This window comes from Lichenostomus cassidix, chromosome 14 (genome assembly GCF_008360975.1).
Source record: "Lichenostomus cassidix isolate B80296 chromosome 14, HeHo_3.0, whole genome shotgun sequence".
In the NCBI taxonomy this organism is placed as follows: domain Eukaryota; kingdom Metazoa; phylum Chordata; class Aves; order Passeriformes; family Meliphagidae; genus Lichenostomus; species Lichenostomus cassidix.
Genome location: NC_139495.1, coordinates 6,461,060 through 6,484,948, shown reverse-complemented (window position 1 = coordinate 6,484,948; position 23,889 = coordinate 6,461,060). Strand labels below are relative to the sequence as shown.

Here is a 23,889-nt window from a genome sequence, read left to right as displayed (position 1 = left end):
AAACTTCTCTAGAATGAAAGCAAATAGTGTTTTTAATGCTTAACTAGTATCTTGTTCTTCTTTCAGAAGCACAATTCATTCCCAATAAGCAGTTGCAACCTAAGGAGACTCAAATCTATATAAAACTGGTAAAATATGCAATGCAAGCATTAGATATTTATCAGGTATGTAACCTGCCCACATAGCACTTCTATTTTTGCAGTTATTGGATGATAGATCTTTTAATAAGGATTTATTTGGCAGCTAAAACTCAATTACACATGCAGTATATTTTCACTAAATCTTTAATTGGGACCACAACTATTGAGAAATGCTCAGTATGAAGAATGCATTTCAAAAGTTAGTTTCAAAGTACTTTTCATTTGCAAGCAACAGATTATTTTAACAGCTATTTTTGTCTGTGTTCATGCAGGCAGGTCAGACTAAAAATAATTGTCTTTCATGCAGTGAATTAATAAATCTTTTCTTGAAAGAGATAGGTTAGGTTAATTATCAGTTGAAGCATTCACATCTGCGGTTTTGTTCTGTAGTTACAGAAAGTACTAATGAAATGCTAATGTGTTTGATTGGGTATTAAGTACTTTACAAATATGCTGATATCACATGCTTTTGTCTTTTTTCATTTCTAACCTCATAGTTTCAAAATCTGTTCTGAAAACACTCAATATTTGTCGTGGTTGGCTCTTGTGCTCAGCTTCTAATTGTCGGGTGCTTGGATGTAAAACCCATTAAATTTTAATTACTTGTAAAAGGTATTTTAAGAACAATGGAGAAGAAGCTACTCCAATTCCATAACCAATGTATGTGTTTCTCAATTGCTGTAGGTGCAAATAGCAGGAAATGGGCAGACATATGTTCGGGTAGCAAACTGTCAGACAGTCAGGATGAAAGAGGAAAAGGAAGTTCTGGAGCATTTTGCTGGTGTGTTCACAATGATGAACCCTTTAACTTTTAAAGAAATCTTTCAAACTACTGTTCCATACATGGTGGAGAGGATCTCAAAAAACTATGCTCTTCAGGTATGTTATTGTTTACTTTTAAAATTGGTAGTAAACAGCATGTTGGAAAGAGTTTATGCCTTGAGGTACATATGGCTGAAGTGGAACTATAAGTAATAATGTTGGAATTAGCATGTGAGATTTGAAGCAGTCTATATAAAAAATAGTCTATGAAATAATTTAAAGATGGATTTTCAAAAAACCTTACTGCATTAAGTGATGCAATACAAACATGAACACTTCTGTTTAGAAGGTATGAATGGACTTTATTCTTAAAAAGTATTGAACATTCTGGAGTTGTTGTTTTGTTCAGGTTGTTGTGCTAGTGTTCTACAGTTTTACAGAATGCAAGTCCTATAATATCTGTTTAATTTTAAACTTAAAACTTGAACATTTAGGTACATACATAGTTATTTTCCACTGAGGACAAACAGAATCACTTGGGTAGCAATGGAGATAGGGAAAGATATTTGTCTTTGGTTGTTTTTGTTTTTTTTATTTTAATGGATAGTGCATTTATCCTTTTGTTTTTTCTATTGTAGCAATAATAACTTCTTTGTGGTTTCCTTTTATAGATTGTTGCCAATTCTTTCTTGGCAAACCCTACTACCTCTGCTCTCTTTGCAACCATTTTGGTGGAGTATCTTCTGGATCGGCTGCCAGAAATGGGCTCTAATGTGGAGCTCTCCAATCTGTATCTCAAGCTGTTCAAGTTAGTCTTTGGCTCAGTTTCACTATTCGCAGCTGAAAACGAACAAATGCTGAAGGTAAAGGTCATTTGTGTTAAAAATAAGTCTGTTTTAAAAACAAGACTCTTAAGAGTTTTGCACTGTCTAACACTTGAGAGTCATTTAGTGTTTGAAGCACTATTTGTGATACATCTCCATTTTTTTCCAAATGCCAAGTGTGTTGTCTTGTTTATAAGAGATTGTTTCTGTGAATATTTGCTTCATATTTGAAACAATGAAGTGAGTTACTAATTCTGAGTATAAATGGCTGATACATGACTGTGGTCTGTGACTGCTGTAAGCCCATGTAACTTCGTGGTCAGGACATGCATGAATTCTTGCATATTTTCTCCCTTTGTTTTCATATTGACTTAAAAGTTTTGGTTGAATTGAAATGACTTTTTTGTGTGTTGGTGAATCTTGTTCACTCATTCATATTCAGTGACGTACATCTTGAGTTAGATTTTTCTATGCTCCTGAAAAGTCTGGGTTTAAGGAATACTATTTTTTTCTACTGACAACATACTGTCTGTGTATTCCAAGGATCTATTTATGTTGATGAGATCATCTCATTATTCAGTGAATTTAGAAATGCTGAGCTTGTAGCAGGAGTGTGCTTTCCTCATGAAAGCAGCAGCTGCCTGTATCTAGAAAAGACATTAAGATTTTAATGGAACACTGATTGTTCCCTCATCGTTTCTCTTCTTTTTTCTTCCTTGTACCTTATAACAAACAAAATTTCTGATACAGGTAACTCTGTAGAACACAGTAGGGATTACCAGTTTTCCAGAATCTTTGTAAACTAATATGAAACAATATTCATATAATCTTGCTTTAATTCTTGTAATTTGTCATTGGAATCAAGGTCATTTGGATTTTATAAGCTGGAGATGAAGTTTAAAGAGTGTAATTTACTACCTTCACAGTTTCATGCTTCTGTTACTTCTTTTTGTTTCTGTAGGATGGATGATAGGGGCCTTGGGCAGACAATTTAATTGAATTATGAAGGTTGTTTGCAGCATTTGCATAGCAATGTAGAAAGCTTTTTATATGTCAGTAATATCCAGAAATGTGTTACTGTTTGTCTCTGGTGTGTGACAATACTTGTATTTATCAACTATTTTTAATGATTCCTGCAAGGTGTTCATGTCCTCCACTCTAGAAAGGCCACTAGTTTCATAACCTTTTTTTAGCTGAAAGAGTTCACTTTCAAAATGAAATTTTAACATTCACAAAAATTAAGAACTAGTTATAAAGTTAGATCAGTTTCTGCTCCAAATTCCCAGATACTTTGGAGGAAATATTTTTCATTGTGTCAGATTTGCTGAATCTCATGCTAAACTATTGTACAGTACAATAATGAAAAAATGGGTATTTTATTAATCTTCAAGCTTTATTTTCTTTGTAGCCACATTTGCACAAGATTGTGAACAGCTCTATGGAACTTGCACAGACTGCCAAAGAGCCCTACAACTATTTCCTGCTGCTCAGAGCACTGTTCAGGTCTATTGGAGGAGGCAGTCATGATCTGTTATACCAGGAATTCTTGCCGCTGTTACCAAACTTACTGCAAGGTAGAGCAGTACCTTCTTTCCCCACCCCAGCTTCTGATTTTTTTTTAATGTGATAGTAGTAATAAAGTTATGTAATTAAAACGCCCTCAAAACTAAAGCCCTAACCCTGATACATAGCTTTTGCTTTTGAGTGCAGTGGTTGATTTAAATATCTTGAATGTGCTTATTTTCATTTACTATCAGCTGCTTCAGGCTCCATAGTTTTGGCTGCTTCACAATTTCTGCTGCTTGTTTTTCTTTTCATTGTGGTGCTGTTGGGGTTTTCTTGTTTGTTTCTTTTACTTGTTTGTTTTTTTTTGCTATGGGTAACTTTGTTGCCATAAAGGATTTGAGGGATAAGAGAGTAGGAGAAGCAAGGTTGCCAGGCCATCCCTGGTTTTGTGGGAAGAGCATGGCAGAGAAGCTCTGGCTGTTCTGCAGTTAAAGGCATGTGTGTGCACCTGCAAGGGCATGATAAATAGAAATTCAAGTAGTGCCAGTCTGCAAAAAGGAATGGAAATAACAATCAGTTTGATTAATTGAGCATTTGTGCTTGCAAGAGTTGTATTCCAGAAATACTGAGGGTCAGCAAGGAAATGTGGAGAACTACTTAAACCTAAGGACAAGCTAATCAGAGCTACTCTAGGACTGTAGACTGGCTCACATCTACAGCTGTAGGGACAGTTTTAATTATAGTTAGCAAGTGTGTGTTATTGATAAATCATTATGTAAAACTCATGTCAGTGTAGAAGAGGTTGGTAGATGTATGGAATAAGTGAAATTTTTATGGGGAGAAAAATCACTTGGGGAACGAGCTTAGTCTGTATGGGGCAATTAATGTACTTGAACTTGTTAAATGTTTCTTTTCAGGATTCCAGATATTTTAAAAACAATTGTTCTCTGTGGGATTATTTTTTATTGTTACAAGGCTGAGGTTTGAATCAAATTATCTTTTTCACTTTTTCATCCATATTCAAATGCTGCCTTATTGAGTCTAATATGAAACTTTAAAATATGTATCGATGCTTTTTCTTCTGCATGTGGGTACATAAAGCATTCACTGCATGAAATCCTGAGATGTAAGTTAGAATAATGAATGGTATTATGTTTTGTAAATCCATTATTTACAGAGCTGTAAGCTCTACGGAATTTAAAAATGTCAAGTTCTTCTGAATTTGCAGAAATAGCAATTTTTAACAATAAACTGTGGACTATCTTTTTGCTGTGAGTGTGTAACTTATCCATAATTTTCAGGACTTAACATGTTACAAAGTGGCCTTCATAAACAGCACATGAAAGACTTGTTTGTGGAGCTCTGCCTCACTGTGCCTGTTCGGCTGAGCTCGCTGCTGCCTTACCTGCCAATGCTGATGGACCCCTTGGTGTCAGCTCTGAACGGATCCCAGACCCTGGTTAGCCAGGGCTTAAGAACTCTGGAATTGTGTGTGGATAACTTGCAGCCAGACTTTCTGTATGACCATATTCAGCCAGTTCGAGCTGAGCTCATGCAGGTAAATGTGTCGTTTCCTGTTACACCACAAGAGGTCATTGATTTGCTAAATATTACTAGAAATTTGTGTGAAGTTTAGCTATAAAACCTTGAAAAATCTGTCATGAGAGCCATACTGGTCTGATATGAGTGTAGAAGGATGGTTGGTGGTGTGCTGTTAAGCTGAAAACTCTGAAAATTTAGAAGTGCATTAATTGTTCCTCCTGTATACTTTAAATGGTTATATTCTATATACTTAATTTGCTTTTTATATATCAAAACTACCCCTGAGCTTAATTCAGTTCTGCTGGCCTGCTTTTTTAATTAATAATGTTGTTTATCAATATTCATCATAAACATGAAATTACATACCAGTGTAGGGAAGATTTTGTAGCTGATGACATAATATAATCTGAAACTGCTTTTTGGACAACCTCATTACAAAACACTAGGGCTGTTTTGAACTGAGACTGTTTATATTCAGCCTTGATAAGTATATTCTGGAACTTCTGCAGGATCAGTTACCCAGATACAAGAATAAGTGTTTTCCTTGACATTTTTTTTCCATTACAATTTGAAAAACATTGAAATAAGACTGGTCTGGCCCTGTACCTTTTAACCCCCAGGCTTTGTGGCGAACACTGCGCAATCCTGCAGACAGCATCTCCCACGTGGCTTATCGTGTGCTTGGCAAATTTGGTGGAAGTAACAGGAAGATGTTGAAGGAATCACAGAAACTACAATATGTAGTCACAGAAATCCAAGGACCCAGTATTACAATTGAGTTTTCAGACTGTAAAGCATCCATTCAGCTCCCAATGGAAAAGGTAAGGGCTTAAGTTACTTTCAGTGCTGAGAAGCCAGCTTTGTAAATACCTGTCTGCCAGTTCTTTTTTTTACTTCCACTATAAACTGTCACCACCAAAAGAGTAGATTTAGTCATGCTGTTCTCTTACAAAATGATAGGATAGGGAGCTGAACTGGCCCATGTAAATGCTTTCACAGAATGGGTAAGGTTGGAGCTTCTGGTGTATTGCTTAGGTTAGGAGCAGGAAATTCATCTAAAAGTCCCTATTTTTTTTTTGAAATGTACCAGAAGTTTACTGTAGAAACTCTTCAGTGCTGGTTATTCTCATGACTCCAGTAATTTGGTTTTGTTTGTTGTCTCTAGCAGCACTTAGTGCTGCAGTATCATTTTGTGCTGTACTGGCTTTCATCTGGCAGTCACGGTGTATCACAAATGCTTAGTTCTCACTAATTACAGCAATCTAATCTTCTCCAAGAGTGAAGCTGGATTCTGAGATAATTTGGTCTGTAGAGTTTTAATACTTACCTTTTCAATTAGACTTTCATAAGTAGATATGATCTGAATGTAGTATGCAATTTTCTTCACAGGCAGCTGGCTCTCTGGCTCCATACAGCCAACAGGCTTAAAAATAGCTTGGAAAAGTGATTCTTAAAATGCAGATTTACTGATTTCTCCACTGTACTGAAGATGATGAATTGAATACATCTAAATACTGTAGTTGCTGACATTTACCTGTCCTGCTAGGTTTAATTCAGACTAAGTTTTCCAAAGGATTTAAGCATCTAACATTGATATGGAACAATCTTCAGCTGCTTGGTGTTCACCAAGAAAGAGTATGTTATCTGCTGAATACTTAGTATCTATGAAAAGGAAATGTCAAAATACAAAGAAAAAAAAGTGGAATAAATTGAAAACAAGGAATCCTTGTTTTCTTTTAGTACCCTGGTAGACTTTTGTGGTCTGTGTAAAACTAATTTTTCTTTTTATTGAGATGCTGGTAAAAATTTGGGATGACAACTAGTTAAGTAAATGGAAATACCAAAGAAGGGAAATGCCCACTTTGTAGCAAGGCCTTTTTCTGCATAAACCTATTAAGCATAGATGGTCAGATTTTATTTGCCATTGATAAGGTATTGAAATTTGTTGTTTCATGCACTCCAGAACAATTTTTACATGTTTGTGGTTTTTTTTTTTGTTTGTTTGTTTTTTTACTTAAAGCCCATCTTCTTTATCTGTAACTTCTTCCTTTGTCTTGTGGGGGAAGGATAGAAATTAGACAGTTGTGCTTCTATGTATTTTTCTCTCTGTATATTTATATGTACACAAAATAGGAACTTCCCAAAGAGATGTACTCCCCTTTTTAATCCACTTCATATCTTAAAAGATAGATTTGAATTACTCTCAAATGTATTAAATCCTCTTGCAAAGGAAGAGTACCATTTCCATTAAGTAAATAGTGTTTAAAATTTGCTTACAGGGACATTTCCTCATGCATGGAAAGGTACCATTTATATATGGGTATAAATTCATGGTATACATACAGTAAAAAAAGATTAGGCACAGCAATTACTGCTGGAGGGAAGGTGAGGAAAATTTCATTTTGGGGAATGAGAGAGAGACATTGAAGGTTTACCTCAGTCATAACTTGAAATGCTTTTGAAATGCTTTCTGACCATGGAAGTAAATGTATCTGCCATGAAACTTAGCACAGAAAATGCTGTGATAGTTTCAAACTGTGCTCTCAGACCCTCTCTTCATTTCTTAACTTGGGCACTCCAGATTGTACATACTTTAGAAGTTACTTTTACTATATGTTAATGATACCATTCCTTTGATTAATCACCTGCTGGCAAATGGCAAGACCAAGAAGTGTCTGGTTTCTCTCTTGTTCCATTCTAGGCAATTGAGACTGCCCTGGATTGTCTGAAGAGTGCCAACACAGAGCCCTATTACCGGAGGCAGGCGTGGGAGGTTATCAAGTGCTTCCTGGTAGCCATGATGAGCCTGGATGATAACAAACATGCATTATACCAGCTTCTTGCACATCCTAAGTATGACAATTCTTTAAACGTAAATGTGTATGTAAAATTTATAGTGTCTTTGGAATAACCTAGTTTACAGCTAATGATTAGTCTGTGCAAGTTGTGGGGTTTTTTTGCCTTCTGCTAAAGAGGAATTTTGTTGGCATGTTTTTTAATGCTAATGATGTGTTAATGTTTCATAGTTGAATTTTCTTCCCTTAATTACAGTTCGGTGTGTAATCTATTACATAGGATCAATATGATTAATTTCAGTTTCATATATTTAAGTAGTTGGAATATTCTGGTGCTTAATTGTATTTTAAAGATTAATTTAGATTGTGATATTTTGTATGTACCTCTAAGCTTTTAGTAAAGTAAAATGGAAAATTCAGTTTCATTTAGTGACTAAGCTATATAGCATAGTCACACACATAACCTGTTTGTCTTAGTGTGGGAGCCTTTTATTGAAGCTTTTCTTACATCTTTTGCAATTATAGTCATTGATACTTAATGAGTTTACTGATTTTAGACAACTTTAACATCTTTAACTTTAGCATCTTTAAAGGGCTGACTTCTTGTAGTGTAGTAAATGTAGCTAAAGAGCATAGTAGCTTTCACAGTTTGGACTTAGACTTGACATAAATATAGCTTTGCAATAAATAAGCTTTGGTGGGCAGTGATTTGATAAAGAATGCTTCAGTCGTTCAAGATTAAAATCAAATGTCATGTTAAAAAAGGCTAAAACGTCAAAATACTGAAAATGACATTCTGTAATTGAGTTGCAGTGTGATGCCTGTATATGTGTTATTTGTATACACCTGGCTTCTTCTGAGCCACTGGCTTTAAATGTTGCTGATGAAATTGAGCTATCCATCATGCTGGAGACCAGTGGCTGACAAAACTAATATGGGCTGAGTGAACTGGTCTAGCTCTATCAAAATGAGGGGAAAACAGGAGGTGGAGAAGGAGTTAGCTATCAGGAGCAAACTTTTAAATTGGGTACCTGTGCATGGCTGTGACTGGGCTGCACTTTGGGTATACTGAGCACAGCATTGTGTTCCAGCTTCACGGAGAAGTCCATCCCCAGTGTGATCATCTCGCACCGCTACAAGGCTCAGGACACCCCAGCTCGCAAGACCTTCGAGCAGGCTCTGACCGGCGCCTTCATGTCTGCTGTCATCAAGGACCTGCGGCCCAGCGCCCTGCCCTTCGTGGCCAGCCTCATCCGCCACTACACCATGGTGGCCGTGGCCCAGCAGTGCGGTGAGTGCAGGCACACAGCTCTGGGGCCTCCAGGAGAGCTCCGTGCTGTTACTCTCAGCAGGTTGTTTAGAAAAGCCACTATATTGCGGTTGTGTCTGGGTAGCTATATTGGCTTTTTGTTTGATGGCTGAATTATGTTTTAATTCTTCAGAGCGGTGGAAATTATTAAAGAAATTTTAAAAAGCAATCAGTCACCTAATTATACTCATTTCATTGGCTGCAGCATTTAAAAACTGCAGCATGGAGCAGTTTATAGTTCCAGAGCATTCATGTAACTTAATACTCACAGTACTATTTGCAGATGGTCTTTAATTGGGTTGTTTCCACTTGTGGTTTCAAAGGATCTTTAGAGGAACCAAGTGAATGCTTAGAGGACTGCAGTGTCTTATATCTGTGAAGAAAACTTTTTATTTGGGCTGTATGACAAGTAATTTGGGAAAAGACATACAATGAGCATATCACTCTTCATTGTCACATTAATGTAACTTGAATTTTTATGACTCTTCAATTTAATTAAATCTTCTTGCAGTGCATACTCTAGTGCAGAGAAGAAAATGTTCAAGTAGATGTAATCTTTTTTTCTTCTAGGAGTGAAGGATGCCTTCTAATCCATTTATATGCAAATAGGCAGAGGGCTTACTGGTTTTGCCGTGAGCTAGTCCAAGGAGTAGTAAAATCTAATTAAAAGACTATTCATATTGAAATATCCATTGTTTTATCTTTATTTCCCTCCCTCTTTTCTTCCCTGTTACATGTCACAGGTCCTTTCTTGCTGCAGTGCTATCAGGTTGGCAGCCAGCCTAGCACAGCCATGTTCCACAGTGAAGAAAATGGGTCAAAAGGCATGGATCCCTTGGTGCTTATTGATGCCATAGCAATCTGCATGGCATATGAGGAGAAGGAGCTCTGCAAAATAGGAGAGGTGGCCCTAGCAGTGATATTTGATGTTGCGAGCATTATCTTGGGTTCAAAGGAAAGGGTAGGTTATTTAAAAATGTGTTCATATGATCAAAGTTCAGCCAATGCAATTTTGCTTGTAATATTTTGGAGGCTACCAGCAAGCTGAGAAAAGGAAACTGATCCATTTCTGTGTTTCCAGGCTTGTCAGCTTCCCTTGTTTTCATATATTGTGGAACGTTTATGTGCTTGCTGCTATGAACAAGCTTGGTACGCTAAACTAGGAGGTGTTGTGTCCATTAAATTTCTCATGGAACGGCTGCCACTGATTTGGGTCCTCCAGAACCAGCAGACTTTCCTGAAGGCACTTCTCTTTGTTATGATGGACCTAACTGGAGAGGTGTGTAATGAAGGAATTTTATCAAATAGTATGGGGAAAAACTTCTGTCCTACTAATCTTGATTTTGTTGAACTTCAGAATGCATTGTACCTGGAAGACTTAGGAGTGAATTTTAGTCATTTTAACTCAAACCAAGATCTGAAGTTAGGAATGAAGTCAGATTTTTCCACGTAAATTTGCTGAAGTTGTTTGGCTTAGACTTGCTGCTTTCAGAGTAGAAATGTACAGGCCACATGTAGATCACAAAAGAACAAAGATTCACTGTCACCACAGGATCACCAAGCTTAGTTGGAAATCAAGATCACAGAATTCATCAAAATCAGATTCCAAGTTTGTTGATGAGTAATGTGTAGATTTGTGATCTTTGTTCTGCACTTAGCTAATAAAAATAATCTCTGATGCCCCAGGTTTCCAATGGAGCAGTTGCTATGGCAAAAACCACATTAGAGCAGCTCCTGATTAGATGTGCAACTCCTTTGAAAGATGAAGAAAAAACAGAAGAAATCCTTGCAGCACAGGAAAAGTCATTCCATCATGTCACACATGACCTGGTTCGAGAAGTAACCTCTCCAAACTCCACTGTGAGAAAACAAGCCATGCATTCCCTGCAGGTGCTTGCACAGGTCACTGGCAAAAGTGTCACAGTGATCATGGAGCCCCATAAAGAGGTAAGCAGAAATACTTACTGAATCTGAGCTTAAAGCTGTTTTCCCGTTTGGATTTGCAGAAATGCTTTTCTGAGTACATTTTTCCACACTGGTGAATGAAGTTCTCAATGCTTTGATAGAATGTGTTTGTCATTTGCTAAGTTTTGGTGTTCTAAAATACAAAATGGCTGGAGCACTGTGGAGATTCATCCAGGCTCTGCCTGACTCCTAGCCAGTACTTATAGTGTCTTCAGTTTGATTTACTTCCTTAAATTATGGACTGCTCATGCTACCACCATCAGACATAGGCTAGGCCATATAGATACTGCATTTTGAACCTCAGTTTTGTGTTATTCTTTAAATATGTGGCATTACTATGCTTTTCCCTATCCAAAAAGATACTATAAAGTTCAAAGCTGGTTGAAATAACTTTTTGCTAGATACTCCTTAAAGTTAATACCATTTAGTCTTTTGGAAGATAATGGAATGTTCATAAGCCCGAAGGGACATGACATCATACCAAATTATACAGAGAAGCCCCCTAATTGATATCTTATTTTGCTAAAGGTGTTTAATGAGGAAAGTGAGAAGTTGATGTAATGGAAAAAAGTTACACAAACTTTTTTGGTTTTATGATGTTTTAGGAGATTAAAATATTCTTGTTTCTTGATTTGACCATTTGAAATGCTTCAGTTTATGGATTTCTTTGTTGTTTATAATGTTATGTGAAGTTATTTAATATCTTTAGATATTTAGATCTGTTCTGTTCACAGAGGACATATATCAATTACAGCTACTACGTTGTTTTGCAAACTGAATGTAAATCAAAATAATTCAGAGAATTGCTTTTCTTTTTGCTTAATTATTTCTCAAGACACATCTGGAGCCACAACAGCAAAAGGGTACAAAGCTGCTGCAGCCATGGCTAATGGTGTCTTCTCAGTGGCTGGGTCTGTGGGGTCATTTCAATAGCTGCTAATTCAGTATTCTAAATAACATCATGTAGGTTCTCCAGGACATGGTTCCTCCTAAAAAGCATCTTCTTCGGCACCAACCTGCAAATGCCCAGATTGGCCTGATGGAGGGAAATACATTTTGCACAACCCTGCAGCCCCGATTGTTCACAATGGATCTGAATGTTGTGGAACACAAGGTTTTCTACACAGAGGTACTTTGTTTTTATGTTCTCATCTTTGAATGTAGGTGCTTATGTAGTGATGGTGTTAGTACTTTCATTCTTAAAAATACATATTTTTCTTTGTGCATTTTAAACTTTCACTGAAATGTAAGAATTTATGTTTTCAAACATAAAGTGAAGCCTGCTTTGTCTACAACACAATAGCTCTGAGCTAAACAGAATATATTAAATGGTCTTTGGTGTTACAGTACTGGTCTAGTAGCCCTGAATTTAATATTTAGGACTTATTTTTACACAGTATATTTATTAAATAGGTTTTTGTACCACCAAAACATAGACATTGTTGGTAAAGGTTTTTGAGTCCCTAATAGTTGGAGTATAATTGAATATAAAATCTGTGTGTGGATTTAACTTGAAGAAACTGTCTTGCCCCTTGATTTCCCAGCTGACTTGTCCAAACATAAGTTCAGAAGGTTTTTGATACCAAGAGCAATTGCAGGTAGCAAGGCAGTACACCCCCAGCTCTATACATGGGATATAGCTGTCAATGCAGAAGATTCTCTGGTTTTAAGACAAAAGGAAAGTGCTGTAGATGAAAAAATGTCTGTAATGGTGGGGGTGAGATAGTGGTGTTTCAAATGTGAGTAGCAATATTAACTAGGATTATTTTTTTCCTAGCTACTGAATTTGTGTGAGGCTGAAGATGCTGCCTTAATGAAACTACCTTGCTACAAAAGTCTTCCATCGCTTGTACCTCTTCGAATTGCAGCCTTAAGTAAGTGAAACCTCCTAAACAAAATTTGATACAGTTAAGTGTCCTTGTGAGGAACAGGTACTGTGCTTCCCGAGATCAGCAAAAAACCTGAGCACTGGAAGACTGATGACTGTTCTCCAGAGGTTACAGTTTAATGGAGAGAATAATGGGAAAGTATCTGCTGCTTTCTTAATGACTAGAATTTTAGTTTTTTTGAAAGGAACCCAAAATATTTTAAGATTACTTATGTTATAAAGCATTAGGAAAACTACAGAATTTTAATAGAATTCTCGTTCTTTTACTATTTTATGATGCTTGTTGTTTTTGGCAATGCATACAGGGCTTTAGCTGTTTGCAATTTGAGATGACATAAAAAGAAACTAGAAGAGAAGTGGTGTAGAATTAGGGTTTGGGTTAGAATTAGGGTTTCCTTTGAAATTGAGTTAACAAAGAGAACAAATTTACTTTGATATTTGCAGATGCTCTAGCTGCCTGCAATTACTTGCCTCAGTCAAGAGAGAAAATCATTGCTGCACTTTTCAAGGCACTGAATTCAACAAATAACGAGCTGCAGGAGGCAGGAGAAGCGTGCATGAGAAAGGTGACTGTATTAAAACAACGTTCCTTTTGAGGCCATTGTTCTCTCTGCTTTACTTCCTTGGTACAAAACTTCTTGGGAAAGTTCTCTACAGGAAATACTGTTGCTCTGTTCAGTTTTTGTTAGTGATGATGGCAAAAGTTTGTGACAGATGTGTTTGTTTGGGATTTGAACTTGGCCATAAAGAATTATCCAGGTTGCAATTAAGTATTATAAGCTCTTGGATAAGGAATATGGTAAATCTTTCAATCTTTCTGTCCAGTCTTTCCCTCTTTTTGTTGGTCTGGTCTTTGTAAATGTATCTTCTTTTCTAAATAGCATCAGTCCTTCCCAGCAGTTTTGCAAATGTGCAGGCCTGGCTTTATTATAAAAGCTCTTCCCATGTTTCATCTTTGTTTCTACAAGAAGGGGTGGAGATCCCATATCTGGTTTTGGAAAAGTAAAGCCGTAGAGCAGAGTTAGACTCTGCATCACAGTGGAATGGTTACCTTAAGGAACAGGACCATGGCTGTCCTGTTTGAGGTCAGAGTTAGTGTCCTTGCCTGACACTGCCCTGTCTGTCCTGTGGATGGTACATTATCATGTAAAAAAGCTGGAAGGATAGAGAAAGGATACTTTTTCATCGTGATTTGTTGTTCAGTAGCTGTGCCTAATTCTGATCCGGCAAGATTTTAATTCCATTCTTCTAAATGAGGAAAAAAGCTAATGAAATTACTTACAGCCTCTTTGTACTGCTGTGTAGATGGGCTGACATGGAACAGGGAATGTAACTGCAGCAATTCTGGTGATTTGCATTTGTTTGTGCCGTTGGCTGGCCAAGGGTCAGGTGTCTTTGCATGTCACTGTGGTCATGAGAGGGATGTACTTATCATGTGTGGCTTGTTAACAACCCAGTTGGGTTGAGAGGTAAGAGGGAGCAAGTGAGGGTTGTTCTGACCTCTGCATCAGAGTTGTCTGATTGGTTTATCCTGTGATAAACTCATGCCTGCAGGATGTTTGGTTATGACAGGAAGTATTCTCTCTTTTGACCTTTTCTGTTGCTCAGAATGCATGCAGATTGTAACACAGAAATTTGCATTATTGCCTTCAGCCAGATTCACAGGCAGTTCTTAATATAGCAGGGTCTAAGTACTTTGTCCATAGCTGGGTATTCAATTTATGGCTGTAGCAGTTTTTCAGTCTGTCTGTAATTAAGATCTCCTACTTGATTATTTTATGGAATATCATACTGTGTGTCAGAAATACTTCAGTGCTTCCCAAATCCATCTTGTAATTGTATATATTTCCCAGCAGTAGATATTGTTTGGACTGTTGCATTCTGAAAGAATGAAATAAAAAGAAAAATGAAGTCATCTGAATCTATTTTAAGAAAAACACTTTCACAAAAGTCACTTCCCTCTCCACCTGTATCTTAATTGTGCACTCTCTTGCAGTTCTTGGAAGGAGCTACCATAGAAGTTGACCAGATTCATACCCACATGAGACCATTGCTGATGATGCTGGGAGACTATCGGAGTCTGACCCTCAACGTTGTGAATCGTCTGACATCAGTCACTAGGCTTTTCCCAAACTCTTTCAATGATAAATTCTGTGATCAGATGATGGTAAGCCCATCCAAGTTTTTATTTTAGCTCTTTCAGAAGAAATTTTTTCTAGCTACTATTTGTGTTGGTAAAAAATCAAACAAATTCAGTAGTTACCCAATGTATGTATTGGAAGTAAGAGATTTCTGTTTCACAATTGTTAACCCAATTTCTGTAAACATTTTGAGTAAATTTCTAAAGGACTGCTAAACCAAAAAGTTAAGAGATTTATTTTGTACTGAAGACATACCTAGTTATGCTAAGGTCTGCTTGGACAAATTTATCTTAAAGCAAGGTGCAACCAGCACCTTTAAAAATTTTGCTTTCCAATGCACTAAATCTATTTTGGTGCTTTCTTGATTTTTAAAATTTTGGGAGGTAGTGCCCTGTTTATTTGCAGTTTTTAAACTGAATATGTGAATTCTTTATCTTTTTGGCATGGATATTTAAATATTTAGATGCATATGCATCAAGCAAATCAACAAACAAGTGTAAGACTATCAGACTCAAGTTTTTGTATATATATACTTTTATAATCCCTGCTTTCTTGGAGATGGAGAGGACTTCTAGCAACAGTAAACATATCAACCTGAAGGAATGAAAATAACTAATAATTCTTCCCTTTGCTTCCTTCAAAGTATTATTTCTGCTTTTACGTCTTCTCCTGTAGCATATGCTAAAATGGAACAGTCTATTTAGAAGAATAATACTATTTATCCTTTCTTCATAGCAACACCTGCGTAAGTGGATGGAAGTTGTAGTTATTACACACAAAGGTGGACAGCGGAGTGATGGAAATGTGAGTTAATGAATGCTTTTATGGGAGAAGAGAAGAAATAAGCTGTATTAATGTTTTGGAATTGCAGAACTCATTCACTTGTAAATGCTGCCATAACTGATTATGCACTAATGCTTTGTTACAAGCTAACAAACTTGTTGAATTGAGTGTTGAATATCTGTTAGAAGTCTTAGTAAGAGGAGCTTCTTGTCTGCTGACAATGGTTATTTTAAAGATTGTTCTAGGTTGTTGTGGGAACAGCTCAAACATTATTTTTCCCCCCTCAGGATTTTCTGCTTAGAAATCAGCTCTTCACTGAAATGGCTGATGAGCTCAGCAGCATAATCCCCTTTTTTCATTAATATGTTTGATGTTCATAACATAGCCGTTTGAAAATTATACATAATGATAACATAATCCCAGTTAATTTTAAATTTAATTTATTAAAACCAAGTTCAATATTTACTAGTTGAGATCACATTAAAATCCCTCTGCCATTGAAACTAATGGCCTCAATGTTGAATGGGAAGCGGATCAGTAGTCTCATAAATGGAAAACTGTGCAGTGTAATGTCAATACTGTGTGCTCTTAGCAATACTGATGGGAATTCCTGCTCCAGTGCAGTTTCCTGTAGATTACCAGAAGTCCCTTAATTCTATTAATGTTTTACTAAATGCTATTAAGTGTTGAGATTTGTTATTGCACCTAAGAAAAAATGGGGGGAATTTTATTAATATCTTTGTTTTTCAAATTAGAATGAAATTACATTGGCTTTTTATTTCCCTCAAAACATGGAAATAGCTTAATGTCTTTTCATTTCTCTTTCCTGTCATTGCAAAGAGAGCTTTTAATCTGAATTTGGTCAATGCTTTGTATTAGACCTAGATGTTCTCTAATGAAGTAGAGTAAGATTTATTTCTTACGTTTTAACTAAAACACTGTGCATTCCTCAGTTAACCACATTTTATTCATGTTAGTTCTAAGGCTTTCATACTATTCTTTTGGGATTCACTTATCTGCAATCATCACATTTGAGGATATCTTGCAGATCTTTTTATAGCGATAGTCTTTTAAACCACAATGTGGCACCTCTAGAACAGTTTTTAGCTGTCCCTAGGTCATGTTTGGTTGCGAATTCTCCTGCTTTTAATGTTTTTCGTTGGTGTTTTCTGTGTAATTATGTGTTTAGAGAGATGTTGAGTGGGGAGTGCACACCAGATGCTTGAGAAAGAATCTACTGTCACATCTTGAGGGAGGAGAGACGTCTGGAAACATTTCAAGTAGAATTGTGTCAATGCAAAGCTGATTGAATATTACTTTCCTGCTCCCTAGTTGTTGCTCTAAAGTTTCCTTAAAAAGAAAAACTCCAGGAGACTGAAGGAGGACACAGACAGCTTGGTTTTTGTGCAGTTGCTGTGGCAGGCTGTGTTCATATGTCTGGATGTACATTGTGCTGTTGCTGAAATTGTATCTTCTAAATGTAGAAAAACTGGGGTGGTGAAACTGGAGTTCACTTATTGTAGCTGGCACTTCTGTCATTTCTCCCTGATCCTGGTGAGATTCCAACATCTGAGACACTCCCCTGGGGAGCAGGTTGGATCATTCAGACCATGTGGTTAAATAGATGAGATGGTAAACACTCAGTGGAGAGCAGAATTGGCCAGGAAAGCCTGATGTTCCCTAACAGTGCTGGTGATGTTACAATCATTTCATCCTTTTCCAGCAGCACTGGATGAATGTGCCTTTTGATGATGGTTCTCCAGCATAGTGCAGATAGTGGCTGGTCAGCAAGGCCTCTTAATGAATAATTAAAAGATCTGTGGAGTGAGTTTTCATATATAAATGGTAACTGCAGACAAACTAAAAACTGCAGATATCACAGTTAGAAATGCTGCATAATAATTGCTGACTGTTGTAAAGATCCACATTGATGCCAGAATAACTAAGCCTTGTTCACCTAAATAATTTATGACAGTCCTGCTGTGATCCTGAGCTGTGATCTGGCTGTTTAGAGAAATGAACAAATTAAGACATAATATATTAAGTAGTGATTAAAATCTAGTTCATTGGCCCAGGGAATAAAATATTTGATTTAAATCCTTCTTCCTCCCTTCCCTGCCTCTCCAAGGGAAGGCAAGGGATTTTAGGTCATGTCTGGTAATTGAAAGAATAAGTTCTGAGTAGATGGTTGCCTCTAGCTGTCCCTCTTGTGAGAGGGTGGAAAGTTCCATCGTGGAAAATTCTGCATTACAGCCTAAGAGGACTTTATAGCTCTAGAGGACTTCATCGCTTGGTGGCTCAAGTACTGAAAGTGGTTTTATGATTGATGCTGGCCAAATTTGTCTTTGTAGATGCTAAAATACTGTTTCCCTTGATTTAATCGTCTCTATCTTTTTATTCAGTATAAATATTTGAAAAGCTGTGTCTAATCAATATATAAGTAGGAAAAAAGGATGCTTTTCATCCTAGTTTTTTGGAGGGCAATTTGGAGCATGTGAGATACTCATTGTCTCCATTCTTTCCGTTTGAGATAAGAAAGTAATTGTTCTGAAGTGAAACTGCAGCCTGAAGAATAACATGTACTGATTTGTACATTTATTTGATATTTCTGTGAGCTTTTTCCTTTCATGCTGTGACTTGTGTTTTGGTTCAGCCTGCTGTGGAAGGGGTAGAGGTGAGAAACTCAGTGGAGGCGCCAGGAAGTTTTTTTGTTATCATGGTTTCTTTTTTTGTTGTTGTTGTTTTGTTTGGTTTTATTTTTTCTTTTAACTTGTGGTTTGTTAGTTTTATTGTGTTTTGGGCAGAGTGCATTGTGCCTTTGAGTGCAGTGCTGTGAATTGTCTTCCATTTGTCTGTGGCAGAGCTGTTTTGATCATGTTGTTGTTAAGGATGTTAAGCATGTTTGTACCAGGAAGAGCAGGATTTTTAGTTTCTGTGAAGGCTTAAGTGGTTTCAAAAGATTTTATGTGTTCTCAGCCCTGCACTTCAATCCATGAAAGGAGTTTTGTGGGGTCTGTCTGGGCAGATCAGGTTAAAGGAGTGGGACCTAACGCTTTGTGTTTAAATTCAGTCGAGGAAATGCAATGCACTTGATAAAATTATTTTGGGTACTGCACACTGGAACTTGGTTTTAGAGAGAGGGTGAGGGTGGATGTGTTTTGTTTTTTCCTTTCCCTTTTCTTGCTAAAGGAAATCCACACTCTAGCTAATTGAAATATAGTCTCCATTTAAATCAGACAATGAGAAAAAAAGCAAAATTATTTCAGACTCCTGGAGAATTTAGTATCTAGTGGGTGAACAGAGCTGAGTTTGAAGTAACCAGCTGTTTGCAAGATAGACTGAACAGTGCTGTGAGCAAGCTGTCTCTTTCTTCATGTGTAATCTGGGCGTGTGGGGTGTGTGTGAGGAATTGTCTAGGTGGGAAGATCTGGCTGTTTGATGCATGAGGCACTTGGTGTAGAGCAGTGAGCACTCTGTAACTCCCCCATCAGCACTATCATGACAGTGTTTAGCTCTTACTTGTCAAACACTAGTGGCAAAGAAAATAAAATTTCAACTGTGGTATTACAAGGGGGAAAAGGGCAGACTTCCACAGGTGCTATTTTTTCATACATTATGGTAAGTATGAAGTATGCTGTATATATATTAACCCTTTGCATTTGGCTCCTGGCTGTGCTAATATGGAGAGGAAAAAAGAAGTAAGATGTGTGATATTGTTTTTATACATTATATATAAATAAATAATATTTATTTAACCTATTTTTTTACCTGTAGGAAATGAAGATTTGTTCAGCAATTATAAATTTATTCCATCTGATCCCAGCTGCCCCACAGACTCTGGTTAAACCTCTCCTGGAAGTTGTTATGAAAACAGAACGAGCAATGTTAATCGAGGTAAAAGTGGAAGTTAATATTGCTGAAATTTTTGCTTTATAGTTTTCTTAAGCATTAGTATATAGCAATTATAATTCTTTAAATATGGCGTGAGAACATTTGATATAATAAATATGTTCTTCAAGCCTTTAGGAGATACTATCATTTATCTTACACTCTTACAAATGAAGTTTTGAAAGTGCCAATAAATTCTTATCATGCAAGTTCTGAACATTTTGTATCTGCATAAATGCCAAGTTGAATGTGTTTTCTGAGTAGTAGTAAATTAGTCGAAAATACTCTATACTCTGCATTTTTAATTTAAGGTTTATGAATTTTTCAGGCTGGCAGTCCATTCAGGGAGCCACTGATAAAGTTTTTGACACGTCATCCATCCCAGACTGTGGAGCTGTTCATGATGGAAGCCACTTTAAATGATCCACAGTGGAGCAGAATGTTTATGGTGAGTTGTGTGGGGAGGGGAGCAGGAAAAAGCCCTCAACTTGACAGATCTGATGAACAAAAAGGTTTCATCTTTTGCATCTTTTTTTCCTGTATGACCTTGTAGTCCTTAATCATGGTCTTACTCTTGCCTGCAGTGTTCATTTTCTTGGTTTTGTATTTGTTTGTCCTGAAGTGTTGATTTTATACCTTTCCAGATCATGTAAGGCTATTACTGAAGTGTAGATGTTATTTTTATATATGTGAAATACAACCTCTGCAACTTTAGTGTGGAGTATAAAAGCTACAGGATGATATAACCACCTGGTATTTCAGCTTTTAAAGGTTATTAATATTATTTCTTCCCCTTTTGCAGAGTTTCTTGAAACATAAAGATGCCAAACCTCTGCGGGATGTGCTGGCAGCTAATCCCAACCGATTTATCACCTTGCTGCTGCCTGTGGGCACCCAGGCAGCTGTGAGACCTGGCTCCCCCAGCACGACCACAATGCGCCTCGATCTGCAGTTCCAGGCTATCAAGGTATTCGTTTATCCTTGTTTGCCTCTGCCCTGGATAGTTAAAACCTCTTCAGCTACAAACCTCTTACATCCAGGCTTTCAATGTGTGTGTGTGTATTATAGCTCATAGAAAACCACTTGTGAAAATGTGGAGTGTTTGTAGTCAGAGTCACTCTGAGAAGGGAAAAGAGATTCAAATTAACTCTACTTTATTTATCAAGCAGGATCCAAGAGGAAAGCATGACAACAGAAACAGATTTTTTTATTTTTTAATTGAAATTATTTTGTATTTCGCTCTTTTGTTTTGCTGTTGAATATTTTAGAACCCTTAATTGACCTAAAACAAATGCTTGTATATCATTGTTTCTCCTGACAGATGTCTTGTGTGCTGACTGTACATTTGTCTTGTTTTGTTTTGGACAGATCATAAGTATTATTGTTAAGAATGATGAATGTTGGTTAGCAAATCAACACTCCTTGGTGAATCAATTGAAACGTGTCTGGGTGAGTGAAGCTTTTCAGGAGAGACATAGGAAGGAAAATATGGCTGCAACAAATTGGAAAGAGCCCAAGCTGTTGGCCTATTGCTTATTGAATTACTGCAAGTACGTAAAAATCTTTATTCCCTAGACCCTGCATGCATTTTTTTAAATTTTAATTTTGAAAATACTGTAAAGGTATATAGGGCTACTAAAAATGGTTTGCAGTTATTGAAGAGAAGGTGTAATATATTTTATAATATTACCATTAACTCTAAAACCATGCTTGTGGCAGTGGCTGCTCTTGCTTCTCTGCTCTTCTAAAAGATTAGTTTCGTCAGTAGTAGTTTGTGTACTTTTTCACAGAAGCTTTATATTTTATGTGTTTTCACAGGAGGAATTATGGTGATATAGAGTTACTCTTCCAGTTGCTTCGAGCTTTTACGGGTAGATTTCTCTGCAATATGACTTTCTTAAAGGAATATATGGAAGAAGAGATCCCCAAAAACTACAGTATTCCCCAAAAACGGGCTTTGTTCTTCCGCTTTGTAGACTTGAATGACCCAAACTTTGGAGATGAGCTCAAAGCCAAGGTAACTAAAGCAATTAAATCAAAGAAGCCTGGTATTTAGGTTTAATTTTCTTCTTGGGAACTAGGGCAACAAAACTCCTTTACTGAAATGTCAACGAGTTTGATAATTGGCAGAGTCATTTAGGTGAAAATATCATACCTGAAGAAGAGCGATAATAAACAGAGACAGCAATTCATCTTGCTTTCAATGCTGACTGTTTTAGTTTACACTTTCTAAGAATCTTTGCCCTTGGAAGGAAGAAAGAGGGGAAAAAATCCATGTCTTTTTCTTGGGGTTTTATTTCTAGTTTCCTTTTGTAATGCAGTGAGTGTGTCCAACAGGCAGGTTTGCATGTAAGAGTAGTTGAATGTTGGCTACCATTAGAAGAAGGTGATAATACAGTAAAACTTCTTTGTTTATGCTCTGTAGGTGCTGCAACATATCCTGAATCCTGCTTTCTTGTACAGTTTTGAAAAAGGAGAAGGTGAACAGCTCTTAGGTCCCCCAAACCCAGAAGGAGATAATCCAGAAAGCATCACTAGCGTTTTTATTACAAAGGTAGCAATCTTTGTTTACACTGAAGTATTTGAAAATTAAACAGTTCTTCCTCTTATTTAACTTTTCATCCTGATTTGAATTAATTATTCTCTTCTGAATACTGTGGTCTGTTACATCAAATTGCTTCATAATGCTGAATGTGAGATCCATCATTCATCAGTAGGACTGGATAACAAGTTTCAGTTTATGCTGTTTTAGACTTGAATATGTCTTTAGAAATGGGCCTTTCTTGGCTGTAATCCCAGACTTTTTTATAAGGAAAGCTTTCTATGACCCAGAATCAGTAAATTTCCAATTCACTTCTATTTCATGGAACCTGTCAGCAGTTATAAAATACATGTTGTTGAAGGTGAGGGTTGGGGATTTTCGATTTATTTTTATGGGTTAGCACTTTGGGAGTTCCCAAATGTGCTCATTATTTAAGAGTTCATACATCAGGAAGTTGTTTTGTGGGTACTAAACTGAATCAAGAAAATAATTACAGGTTTTAGTCTTCCTAAAAAATCACTCAAAAAGCAAAAACCTGGGACTTTGCCTTTATTAGGATAAAAGTGGTTTTTTTTTTCTTTTTTTTTTTCTTTTTTTTTTTCTTTTTTTTTCTTTTTTTTTTTTTTTGTCCTTTTCATTCTCTCCTCTTTGATCATGCCTGGAACTAGGTACTTGATCCAGAAAAACAGGCTGACATGCTGGATTCTCTGAGGATCTACCTCCTGCAGTTTGCCACGCTGCTGGTTGAACATGCTCCCCATCACATCCACGACAACAACAAGAACAGGAACAGCAAACTGCGGCGCCTGATGACCTTTGCCTGGCCTTGCCTCCTGTCCAAGGCCTGTGTGGACCCAGCCTGCAAGTACAGTGGCCACTTGCTCTTGGCACACATCATTGCCAAGTTTGCCATTCACAAGAAGATTGTTCTGCAGGTATTGACCATGGGCTTGTGTTCAGTGCCACAGTGTGCTTTCTTTTATTTTAAGATTCAGAGCAGAAGCTGCACGGTAGTTTTGAATACTTAGTGTAATTCAAACACCACCAAAAAATGCAGAAGCAGCAGGCCAAATGTTTAATACCAATTTATTTGGTGCTAGCAGAGTATGGAAAGAAGTTGGAAGGCAAGTGAAAACAGGGAAGGTGAGTTGGACAAGAATACCTCTTGGTTGAATTAGCAAAATTGGGAATGTTTCTTCAAGAGGCAGATACTTCAGTTGAGACACAATGTGGGGACCAAGGGAAAACTTCAAATTGGACAATGAAGAGGGTGGAAGAAAAGAGAATGTAAAGGAAACAGGAGTATGTGCTCTATGCTTCTGTTGATAATGTATCATATTTTTAACAAATTATGGGCCTTTAAAGAAAAACTGTTTTTTAGAAAACATATGTTGTAGCTTCCCTTTCTTTAGAAATGCCTTGTTTGTGTAAATCCATATAGCATTAATGTTGATGAGAAACTGTGCTGTTCAGGTTTTTCACAGCCTTCTCAAAGCTCATGCCATGGAGGCCAGGGCTATTGTCAGGCAGGCCATGGCTATCCTGACTCCAGCTGTGCCTGCTCGAATGGAGGATGGACACCAAATGCTCACTCACTGGACACGAAAAATCATCGTGGAAGAGGGTCATACAGTTCCCCAGCTAGTGCATATTTTACACTTGATAGTACAACATTTCAAGGTACTTGTACTCCTATTATGGTACTCACAGTATCTTCTGTATCAAGGAATAAACAGCTGTTTGATTAGAAAAATAGCATAATAGGATTTATATGGTTTAGCTTCATAGTGCATCATTTGTACAG

The 23,889-nt window shown here is 37.0% G+C and overlaps 1 protein-coding gene across 2 annotated transcripts in view; it reads left to right on the top strand.

Annotated features, from left to right (window-relative positions):
• The window catches only part of TRRAP (transformation/transcription domain associated protein), a 75,474-nt gene that overhangs the window by 10,500 nt on the left and 41,085 nt on the right, over window positions 1-23,889 (top strand). For both annotated transcript variants that reach the window (XM_085074636.1, XM_085074637.1), the window contains 24 exons: window positions 67-164; window positions 825-1,019; window positions 1,574-1,765; window positions 3,135-3,300; window positions 4,534-4,790; window positions 5,395-5,595; window positions 7,476-7,627; window positions 8,661-8,860; window positions 9,622-9,839; window positions 9,960-10,157; window positions 10,565-10,825; window positions 11,811-11,972; window positions 12,621-12,717; window positions 13,176-13,297; window positions 14,728-14,898; window positions 15,608-15,676; window positions 19,430-19,549; window positions 19,872-19,991; window positions 20,346-20,510; window positions 20,912-21,093; window positions 21,362-21,560; window positions 21,969-22,097; window positions 22,754-23,020; window positions 23,559-23,765. In XM_085074636.1, the coding sequence (XP_084930762.1) occupies window positions 67-164; window positions 825-1,019; window positions 1,574-1,765; window positions 3,135-3,300; window positions 4,534-4,790; window positions 5,395-5,595; window positions 7,476-7,627; window positions 8,661-8,860; window positions 9,622-9,839; window positions 9,960-10,157; window positions 10,565-10,825; window positions 11,811-11,972; window positions 12,621-12,717; window positions 13,176-13,297; window positions 14,728-14,898; window positions 15,608-15,676; window positions 19,430-19,549; window positions 19,872-19,991; window positions 20,346-20,510; window positions 20,912-21,093; window positions 21,362-21,560; window positions 21,969-22,097; window positions 22,754-23,020; window positions 23,559-23,765 (4,148 nt within the window). The remainder of the gene's footprint in view (window positions 1-66; window positions 165-824; window positions 1,020-1,573; window positions 1,766-3,134; window positions 3,301-4,533; window positions 4,791-5,394; window positions 5,596-7,475; window positions 7,628-8,660; window positions 8,861-9,621; window positions 9,840-9,959; window positions 10,158-10,564; window positions 10,826-11,810; window positions 11,973-12,620; window positions 12,718-13,175; window positions 13,298-14,727; window positions 14,899-15,607; window positions 15,677-19,429; window positions 19,550-19,871; window positions 19,992-20,345; window positions 20,511-20,911; window positions 21,094-21,361; window positions 21,561-21,968; window positions 22,098-22,753; window positions 23,021-23,558; window positions 23,766-23,889) is intronic.